This window comes from Tupaia chinensis, unplaced genomic scaffold (assembly GCF_000334495.1).
Source record: "Tupaia chinensis unplaced genomic scaffold, TupChi_1.0 Scaffold150128_1, whole genome shotgun sequence".
In the NCBI taxonomy this organism is placed as follows: Eukaryota; Metazoa; Chordata; class Mammalia; order Scandentia; family Tupaiidae; genus Tupaia; species Tupaia belangeri.
In genome coordinates, this window is record NW_006209967.1 from 226,273 (window position 1) to 237,134 (window position 10,862).

The following is a 10,862-nucleotide window of genomic DNA, read 5'->3' on the forward strand; positions in this document are numbered from 1 at the left end:
AAAAAAAAAAAAAAAAAAAAAAAAACTCTCAAAAAAAAATGATTCCTGTCTTTTTGTCACTTCCTCTTACATGAAACGCCTTTTTTAGCCCTTCACTTTTACTCTATGTATATTTTTGTCAATTGAGTGTATTTCTTTTAAATAACATATACAGGGTTCCTGTGTTTTATCCATTGATCTAATCTGTGTCTTTTGGTTGGGGAATTTAATCCATTTACATTAAATGTTATTATTGGTATGTATGGACTAGCCTTATCATTTAGTTACTCTTTTTTTTTTCTAATTATTTTTTGTCCTCTAGCTTCATTTATCTCCCTTTAGTTTTCCAAGTTTAATATTCTCTTTAGTATTTCTCAAAGAACTAGCTTACTTTTGGTGAATTCTTTCAGTTTTTGTTTATCTGGGAATGATTTTATTTCTCCTTTCCATTTGAAGGATAATCTTTCCAGGTGTTCTTTGCTGAAATTGTTTCTCTTTGAGAGTTTTAAATATGCCTTCCCATTTTTTTCCTTGCCTGCACTGTTTCAGTTGAGAGATCTGATGTTAATCTAATGGATAAACTTTGTAAATAACTTGGCATTTCTCTCTTGTCATTTTTAGAATATTGGCTATACTATGTCTCAGAAAGGATCTTTTTATGTTGAATCTATTTGCGTTCTTTGTATTTCCTGCATTTGGATCTCCATATGCCTTTCTAAATTTGAAAAGTTTTCAGGTAATATATCATGAAAGATATTTTCTAAGCTTCTAGCCATTCCTTTACCTTCTGGAATACCCATTATGCAAATATTTGGCTGTTTAATGGTGTCTAGGATTTCCTGTATGTTGTCCTCATTTTTAGTGGTTATTTCTACATTCTGCTTGGTTGCTTGAATCAAGTCAGGAGCTCTGTCTTTAAGGTCAGAGATACTTTCTTCTACATGGTCTAACCTGCTGTGACTACTTCCAAGGGAGTTTTTGATTTCCTGTATCATATTATTTTATCATCAGAAGTTCTGTTTGACTATGTTTTCAGGGTGTTTATCTCTTTATGGGTTTCCTCCTTAAAGTCATGAAAAGATTTTCTCATCTCCTGGAATTGATTATCTGCTTTCTCTTGCATATCACTGAATTTAGTTACCATAAGTATTCCAAATTATTTTTCTAACATTTCTATGATTTCTTGTGTTTTATCCATTGTTAGTGAAGCATTACTGTGTTCCTTTGGGGGGAGGTATTTCCTGTTTTTCTCATATTTCTTGAGGCTCTGCTGTGATTTTTAGGTATCTGGTGATAAATTCACTTCTTTCTACTTCTTCAGAGTAGGTTTCTGTGTCTGTGTGTGCTTCCCTTTGATGTAGGTTAGCTCTGTGCCAGTTTCCTTCTTTTACTGTGGGTGGGAGTGGTATCCACAGGGGAAGCTTGGGTTTCAGATTTACTGAGAGGAGTTTCTCTCCTTTTTCTGCTGGGGCGAGTTTGGGGAAATAATTTCTGCAGGGCCTCACTGTGTTCAGGTATTTGGCTCCTATGTACCCAAACGTCTCTGGTCTCTATGTGGCTGCGGGCTGAGCTAATCAGCTAGAATATAAGGTGGTATCCAATATAGTGTGCAGGCTGAGATAACCCTCCTCCCATACCCTAGGCTGGGCAAGGGGTTTTGGTGGTAAGGTGGAATCAGGTGGCCCTGCTTTCCCTCTGCTGCAGCATGGGTGGAGGGTAGAATAACATTAGCACTAGAATGGTGTACCCACCCCCCCACTTTCAAGAACTGGGGTGGTGGTCCTGAAGGCTGAAGCAGCCCTTTTCTCCCATACCCTAAGCTGTGTAGAGGGCTCATTTCCGTTTTCTGGACTTCATTTCAATTTTCTGTCCATGAAAGTTGTCTGTCCATGTGGTAGAGTTTAGTTTCCTGATTCCTGTACACTGGGCATCTGACTCAGCTCTCAGCTTCATGGACAGGTAGCATATGCAGTGTGGATACACTGAAAAAAAGGGATGATTTGTGTCTCAGACATTACAGAGTGAGAGGGAGTGGGATGGCATAAGACCTCATTAGGCTACTCAGAATGATGCACAATTAAAAAGTTATGAATTGTGTATTTCTGAAATTTTACGTTTAATCTTTTCAGACCACAGTTGATCACAGGTACCTGAAACTGTGGAGTAGAAAGAAATACAGCAGATAAGAGGGGATGTCTACTGAACTACATAATAACAAAGTCATGAAAACTGAAGTTGCCTAGAAACTAGGACTGATTTAATTATTCCTTTATCAGACTAATGACCCATATTCTGTCACAAATTGCATCCCAGAAGAGAAATAGTCAAGAGAAAAGATATGTGCTAATGTGTTAGAAGCTGAGCTACCTGCATAATTTATGGACAATATTTATGCATAAAGATGATTGACAAACTATGATTGCTCAAACTATGGGTACTTTGTAGACATATTATTTTAAATGAGGGGAGTAATCTTGTCAATTTGAGGAGGAAAAAAACTGATGTTATTTGAACTTTCAAAAAATTTTTAAACTTCTGTTTGCCACCAAGCACTTGAGAACTTACTAATACTCAATAACTTCTATGATGAAATTGATGGTGATGTTAACAAATGTTATTTTTGAATATTGTATAATAAAACCTGTAAACATTTGGAAAGGTCTACGTACACAGTGAATCAATATTTTCCAAATGACTAATGCATTAGTCATTTGGAAAATATTGATTCACTGTGTACGTAGACCTTTCCAAATGTTTACAGGTTTTATTATACAATATTCAAAAATAACATTTGTTAATATCACCATCAATTTCATCATAGAAGTTATTGAGTATTAGTAAGTTCTCAAGTGCTTGGTGGCAAACAGAAGTTTAAAAATTTTTTGAAAGTTCAAATAACATCAGTTTTTTTCCTCCTCAAATTGACAAGATTACTCCCCTCATTTAAAATAATATGTCTACAAAGTACCCATAGTTTGAGCAATCATAGTTTGTCAATCATCTTTATGCATAATTTCTATTAAACGAGATTGAAGAGATCTGCAAAAATATAAAACAATGTCATTCTCTTTAGATTTCTGTTTTGGAGAATATAGTTATTTTTAATTAAAATATATTTATTACAGTAACATGTGGTAGCTTTATTACTTTTTTAATGAATTAGGTATTCTAAATATTTTTTCTTATTAAATTTATAATAAGTTAAATATTTACTAATGCAAAACATACAATAAACAAAAGCTTTTTTGGATCCTCAATGTCTAAGAGTACAAATGAATCCTGATATTAAAACGTTTAAGGACCACTGTTTCAAGCACTTATTAATATCTTAGCTACTCATAGTGAGAAATTTACCTCATTTCTTTTAGGATTTGGAACATATGGCTGAAATGGTTCTATTTGGACTTCTGCCTGAATTGAATGAAATACTTCATCATTGTCTGATGATTCATCTTCTTTCTCCTTTGAACCAAAAATGCAAATAAATATTATAATTGTTACTAAAATTTAAATAATAAGAACAATTGGATTATTCTAATATCTTTCCTAAAAGAATAATTTCCAAATTTTAAAAATTATTTAAACCAACAGTTTCTATTAGTTTTTAGTTCTGGATCCCTTTCAGCACATGAGAAATGCTGTAGATTGTCCATAAAAAAGTGCATATAGAACATACTTGTATGTATTTTCAGGAGAATTTCTGACCTTTAAAAGCTCTTCTATGGGATCCAGGTTAGGAATCTCTGGTCTGAAGCTTGATTAACTCAAAACCCCAAACTAACTGTTATATTTATTGAACTATTATACCTCCAAAGTTTGGTCTTCCTGAGTAATGGAAGATCTGTAATTCAGCAGTGCAAATATCTATTCCTAATTGAGCTCTAGAAATTTAGGAAACTTTTCTCTTGTAAGTCAATCAATATTATCTCTTCAATTCAAAGGGCATATTTTTTTTTTTTCTGCAAGTGAGTTAAGGCACCCACACATGTCTCTAAAGTCTAATAACATTTTGGTATTTCAAAAGACCTACGCTTTGACTATAGTATCAATGATTTTCTTTTATTTTAGGACTATACATGCAGCTATAAATGACCTGCAAGAGTCTAGACTCATGGAATTGGTAACTATTATTTACTGATTTTTTTCTTTTATTTTAGAATGGCTCCCAACATATTTACTTAAAACAATGAATGACAAGAAGTTTGTGCCAGGTTTGTAGTACTATTAGTCTTTAGAAATGCAAACTATTAGATCTAATTGGTTACTAGAGCTTATTGAGAAAAGTCATTTGCATTTTATATGACCTAAATTCTGCCAAATATCACTATTCTTGACTCATACCTCACCTACTCCTTCTGCTTTCTTTCTCTCTATATTACACTCTTTTTTTTGGAGGGTGGGGGCTAGATAGCCATTTCCCTTTTGGGAATCTTTATTTCTTGCTTTTACTTTTTTTCATGCTAAAGGTGTTAGGGAATCAGCATTTGCTTAGTAGGATCCATAGGCACAAACCAAAAGAAGTCTTAGTCTAGATATTCAGATAAGGTTCATTTGTAATTACTACATCAATTACCATTAGGTAAATGGATGTGGATAACAGGGTTTAATTTAAGATCATCACAATTATTACTTTCATGTAAATGAGTGTGGAAATGTACTAGATAACAATTGCTTCCTTAATTATTTCTAGCTTTATTAGTTACTTATCAAGCCCACAAACTCTTCATTTTCAGATTAGATTTGCCAGATTGAATTCAACAACTCCAATCAAATTATATCCAATTATTAGAGGGCTTTTAAGAATGAAATTTTATTGATTGTTCCTAAATAAGATAGAGGTTACCATGTCATATTCCACATCTCAAAGTGTACTGACATCAATTTGTAACTCATTCTATGTTCCGTGATTAATTATGTAAAATGGGTGGCAAATTATTGAGATAAGTCTTAAATTTGGTAGCTATATACAAAATGTTTAAAAACTGCTTCTCATTCTCATTTTAATCTTGATTTAAATATTTAGAGTACAATAGTGAGTTTAATGTACTCAAATGGTACATTTCAGCATTATATGGGAAAAAAGAGGAAATAAACTAATTTAGAGACTAGAAGTTTGTGTTTATTTTAATGAGGTAGCTTTGAAAATTTAAAGAATAAGGGAAAATTTTAAAGATCCAAAACAGTAATTTTAAATGTACATGTAATATCCCTTTATTGGTTAAAGAAATAATGGGTAGAAAAATTGATAATTAAAGCAATGATTCTATAGAGAAACATTTAACAATCAACTGAATCATTCAAGCATTATTTTTATATGTAGTCACTTCTACCTAGAAATTTCAATATTAATTACTTGAAGCACAAATTATTTAGTAACTCTCCTTTGAGTTTTTCTTATTTTAGAATGACTTCCCACATATTTATTTAAAACGATGAATAACAAATATGTGCCAATGCTGGTAATACTATGAAAATGAGTAACACCCAAGGAATATTTATTTTATTTGGTTTTACAAAGGGAAGACATGAACTAGCACACTTTTTCCACACTTTTGACTCAGAGATATACCCAAAACTCTTACATTTTCAACTTCTCTCAATTCTTCCTCATGCTGATTAAAGATATCCTCCCATCTGCGTTGGCGCCTTCGCCTGTGGGCTTCTAAATCTGAGAGTTCAAGCTCTTCAGGTCTTTGTGATGACTTTGCCCTGAACCTTTTCGGTGACAGTCTTTTGGCTAGTGCCTGCTTTAGACTGGAAACTTTTGACTTTTTCTTCCTTACATGTTCTGGTTGAAAGTAAAACATATTTGATGACAAGTTTTCCATCAGGGTTTGCAGTGGACCCAGTGGCTTTGAGTTATGTGAGTTTGGTGCTCGGAGCAAGTCTCTTGATAGTCCCTCTATCAGTGCTTGAACTGAGCCAACTGTCTGTGAGGGCTCTAGTGCCCAGGCCTGTGCCTGAAATGACCCATCAGTTTGCCCTTCTACTGGTATGAGCACCTGAGTATCTAAATGTAGTGGCAATAGCACATGGTGGTTCTGTGACAATAGGGGCAGGAATACCTGGGCATGTACTCGTAATGACTCAGGTCCATCTGCCTCAGTTTCTGCCTGTGTGGGCTCAGCAGCCTGCTCCTGTACCTCTGGCTGTTCATGTGCCTGGTTCTGCTCCAGCTGGTGTTCAGGTACCTCGTTCTGCCTCGGTTGTTGTTCAGGGACCTGACCTTGCCTTGGTTGTTGATCAGGTACCTGATCTTGCCCCTGAAATTCCTCTGGCACCTGGTCCAGATCTTGTGGCTCTTTTGATGCCTGGGTCTGGACCTGAACTTGCTGCTCTTTAGGTACCTGGGCTTGTACTTGTAAAGGCCTAGGTGCCTTGCCCTGAGCCTGTAGTGGCATAAGCACTCGGGCTGCTCTCCTTAGTCTTGGTGGTGCCTTAATTTGCATCTGTAGAGGCCTAGATGCCTTAACCTTAACCTGAGGCTGTAGTGGCATGAACACCCGAGCTGCTCCTTGTAATCGCTGAGATGCCTGAGCCTGCCCCTGTAAAGACCTAGGTGCATTGTCCTGAGCCTGTAGTGGCATGAACACCCTGGCTGCTCCCTGTAGTTGCTGAAGTGCCTGGACCCGTGGCTCTTCTCGATCAGGTAACCACCTTGGCTGAGACGGTTCTCCATGCAGGACTCTAAGTGGTCTACATCTGCTGCTGGTGGGCAATCTCAAAAGCTCATGAGTGCAAGAGGGTCCTCTGAAATAAACATACAAATTAATGTCATGTAATTAGAGTATTCAGTGGAATGGAGCCTTTTAGGGGAATTGTTTTATTTTAAAAGAAGGACATTTTTGCAACAGAGATATTTTCAAATCTTTCTGGAATCATCTCTGCATTGTTTGAAATTCTAGCAGGTAACATTTGTATTAATAATGTATTCAATTAACAAAGGAGTCTGATCATCTACTTGATCATCAATCATCATAGATGCCATGCCAGGTACTAAGGAGTCTTTGAGTAACAGTAAAAGAAAAAAATTACTCCACATTTCCACTCAATATTTCTCAAATACAAGGATCTGTAATTTGTTTTATAAGAGAGGATTAACTTTTCTGACTCAATTGCCTCACATGAATTGCTATCAAATTATATATGCAATATGTCTAACTCACCTGAATCTTCTCATGGTATACTGTTCCTTAACGGCTTCTTCTCTTTCAAAGATCAGCGGTATCCCTTTTTATGAAAGATAAAAATGTATGCATAAATAGACAGCAGAAATTCATGTAATATAACTTTATCATTTTGAGCCCTCTAATGCTCAGGATATGGGCTGAATTCACAAGAAGTCCTCCAAACACACTTGGTTGTTGAAATAGACAATATTCTAGCCCTAGGCCCAGTTTTGCAGCACAGTATAGTTATTACATGCAATGTAATTTCTCTGGCATAGGAAAGAAAATGTAGCAACCTGATCATTGCAATTGTAAAGAGAAACTGGAGAGTTTGAAGCCAGAGAAACTAGATGGTCGGTGAGCCTGGCTTATGGCTGTAAGCTCTAGATAAAAGGACTTTTGACACAGAGTCGATCTTTGGTATTTCCAACAAAAAGGCAAAAATCTTAATTCTGGATTTTACACTTGACACATTGACAATGTTCAGCTTCTATCTTGTTAGCTGTGCTGTTACTACTGAATTATAGAAACTAACAAACAAAAGAGTTTTCTTTTGAATTTCCTATATTAAGATGTATAGGGAAATTATGCTTACATATTCAGTCTAACCTCTATATATATAAATGAAACTTTTCCTGTAGGTAACATTCTAAAAATCTTGAAACCCTGAAAATTAGCATATTGTCAAATAGATGTGTGGTTTTCCTGTACTCATTCAAGACTGGCAGTCCTCTTTAATGTTACTGGGTCCAATGGTTTCATCACCATAGGTAAGCAAATTACTTTTTGCTGCTCCTCACTTCAGAATAGGATACATATAGTTACGAAGATGGAATAGAGTTGCCAGTCAATCCTGCAGCTAATCTGAAGATGCTCTTTATCTTTCTGAGGGGCTTCTGAAAAAGTAACACTTCAGTGTTACTCTCAAAACTCTCTATGGTTCCTGAAATGAAATGTGGAATATACCACATAAGAAATTAAAACTTCACAAGTAATTTCCTCTACATTTCATGAAAATTCATCTTGTCATTTTGGGCATTAATAGAAACTTACTTTTATTCTTATGTATTTATTCCCTTATTTACATAATTTGGGCATTAATAGAAACTTACTTTTATTCGTATGTATTAATTCCCTTATTTACATAATGAGCTTCATATGGTGTAAATAAGATAGTAAGATATAGATTTTATTACCTTTTTATTTATTTTATTTCCCTACTCAGAAGCTTAAGTAAAATTGGCACATCACAGAATTAAATTTGAGGCTTTCAAGGTCTTTGTAAATATGAATATGTGTCAAATGTAACTGTTAATGATGAATCATATATATATATATATACATACATCTATATGTATACACATATATACACACATGTATACATACATACATGATCAGGCAGGTGGTAATGAATTGAATTAGAGCACATGGCATATTACTGGAAAAACTAATTATCAAATATGTCAGAATTTTTACTTTCATCCTATTTCTTTTCTTTTTTTTCTCTTTTTTTAATAATTATTTATTTAATTTTATTTATTCATTCATTTATTTTAATTTGACCAGAGAGAGATACACAGAGAGAGAGAGAGGGAAAGTGAGAAAGCAAGCCACCAGGTCCGGTACTCGAACCGTGCTCAGCCATATGGGAGTGTCCAGCATCTTAACCACCACGCCACCTGCTGGTCCCTCACCCTCTTTCCTAAATATTAATCTTCCTGAAAATAATAAATTAATAAATTCTGTTTTCATCTGAATATTCATTCCAGTAAAATGAAACTTCAAAGATTGTACCTTTTTTCTGCCGTTTTTTAATGACACCAGTAAGATGCTTTGTTAGTGACTCAATAACATGTGGTTCATTTTTTATATCCCGAACAAATGGGTGATGAAGCATGTTTGCAGAAGTAGGACTAAATAGGAAATTTTTTATCATGCACTTTTCCATGAAATTGTGGAACTTGCGGGACCTAAAAAATGAGTCAAAAGGATAAAAGAGTATTCACAGGTCTGCCTCACTTCTTCCCATCCCCACCCATATGCCACTCTGAAGGTGATATTTTTGGAGAGAATCGCCTCTAGCTATAATTACCTTTTCAACTGGCAAATATCATGCAGCTTGACAATATACCTTATACAGTGAGGCCATTTAAACCTCAGGAAAAGAAGCCAGACACAACAGCATTTTCTACCCAAATAGCAGTAAAACTTCAAAGAGTTCAGATAAACATACATGATGAAAAGTGAAGTAGTGATGTGACAATCTTATGGTTAGTACTATGTATATAGTCCATTAGACTAGATTGGTTAGCCCACAACAATCATACTCTGAAGCCTAAATGTTTCACTTGACAGTTTGCAGTTTTAGCCATAAAGGCATGGATGTAACGATGCAAGAATAGGATCTTAATAGCACCAGGACTGACTAATCTTATAAAATGGCCCAAGAAAGCATGTGTTCAAAAAGCTGGAATCCGTGGAAAAGGGTTAAGTTGAATCATAAGGGAAAATGTCAGCAATTAAATCAGTTACTACCTCTACCAGGGCAAGCAATACTAAAAATAAGAAAGAGTTGAAGGTACTAGATTAATAAGCTTCAGAGAGAAGGATACCCAAGTTTAGTTGGCCTGTAATAGCCTGAGAGACCAAGTATGCAATTACACATGCCTTCTTTAATGGGCCAACCAATAGGGCTGAATATCACAATCACTGACTGCCTATTTACACATAGTGAGAAACTACACAAATGGTTGACATTGGTCCAACTCATTACCAGAGAAACAAATGATTATATCCATTAATGCAAAGTGGTGCATCAATGGGCATATCTCTATAGTTGGCTTAATTAAAATTGGTCATTCAGACCTCTCAGTTAAGATATTGAATTTTAGGAAATATTGCCAAACAAGGATGGTGAGTCAGGACTGACCAAACGAATTAAAACTTCCCTTGCTACATGAAAGTGTCAAGTCAATGTATTTAGGAGATTAAGACATTCATCTTTACCATCCACTGGATTTGACTGTGGGAGCAGATTCCCGCAAAATAACGAAGAGAGCTTCCAAGGGCTGAAGGTTACACAGAGCTGCAAAGGGAAATAGATTAGTTTAGAAAGAATGAGAAGGGTGACTAAAGAGCACACTGTTCGTTCCAGAGAGGTTTCTTAGTGTTCTTTCATATATCATGTAGAATAGACACTAAGTGATGAATAGATACAAAAGAATGTAGTTAAAGAAAAAGCTCGTTTTAACACAAACATTGCATTATATAAGATTCTAAAGTTTCACCATCATGAGGTATGACAAATACATAATAAATGAAACTAGAAAATGTTTTTGAAATGTATGATTGAAGATGTAGATGTAGAAAGTTAACCAAAAATGGAGACAGGCTCTCTACTGTGCTTCCATATTGTAGGTATTTATTGTTGTAAAAATAGAATATGTAATTATAGACTGAAAAAGTCAAGGAGACTAGTAGGTAAGCACAATAATATATGAAGAAGAATTGTTTAGTAGTCTAGAAAGCTGAGAATAGTTTGTTTTAGAAACTGAGAGTCCTAGGAAAAGAGATTAAAATAGTGCAACTATTTTTTAAGGACATACCCACTAGAATAAGATCATCTAGGCTCAAATCCTAGCTCTGCTTTTGTATCCTTGGACAAGTGACTTAATCTATCTGTGCCTCTATTTGTTTATTTCAAAACCAGAAAAA

The 10,862-nt window shown here is 35.0% G+C and overlaps 1 protein-coding gene and 1 long non-coding RNA gene across 2 annotated transcripts in view; one reads left to right on the forward strand and one right to left on the reverse strand.

Moving 5' to 3' along the window:
• The window catches only part of LOC102501164 (uncharacterized), a 153,472-nt gene that overhangs the window by 81,879 nt on the left and 60,731 nt on the right, over positions 1 to 10,862 (forward strand). The window contains exon 2 of the long non-coding RNA XR_337814.2: positions 4,048 to 4,099. This is a non-coding gene — a long non-coding RNA (uncharacterized LOC102501164). The remainder of the gene's footprint in view (positions 1 to 4,047; positions 4,100 to 10,862) is intronic.
• Positions 1 to 10,862, reverse strand: part of NRK (Nik related kinase) — a 167,848-nt gene that overhangs the window by 48,053 nt on the left and 108,933 nt on the right. The window contains exons 10-14 of the mRNA XM_006171949.2: positions 10,155 to 10,233; positions 8,943 to 9,118; positions 7,146 to 7,209; positions 5,562 to 6,729; positions 3,334 to 3,441 (exon numbers count right to left, since the gene is read on the reverse strand). Coding sequence (XP_006172011.1) covers positions 3,334 to 3,441; positions 5,562 to 6,729; positions 7,146 to 7,209; positions 8,943 to 9,118; positions 10,155 to 10,233 — 1,595 coding nt within the window. The remainder of the gene's footprint in view (positions 1 to 3,333; positions 3,442 to 5,561; positions 6,730 to 7,145; positions 7,210 to 8,942; positions 9,119 to 10,154; positions 10,234 to 10,862) is intronic.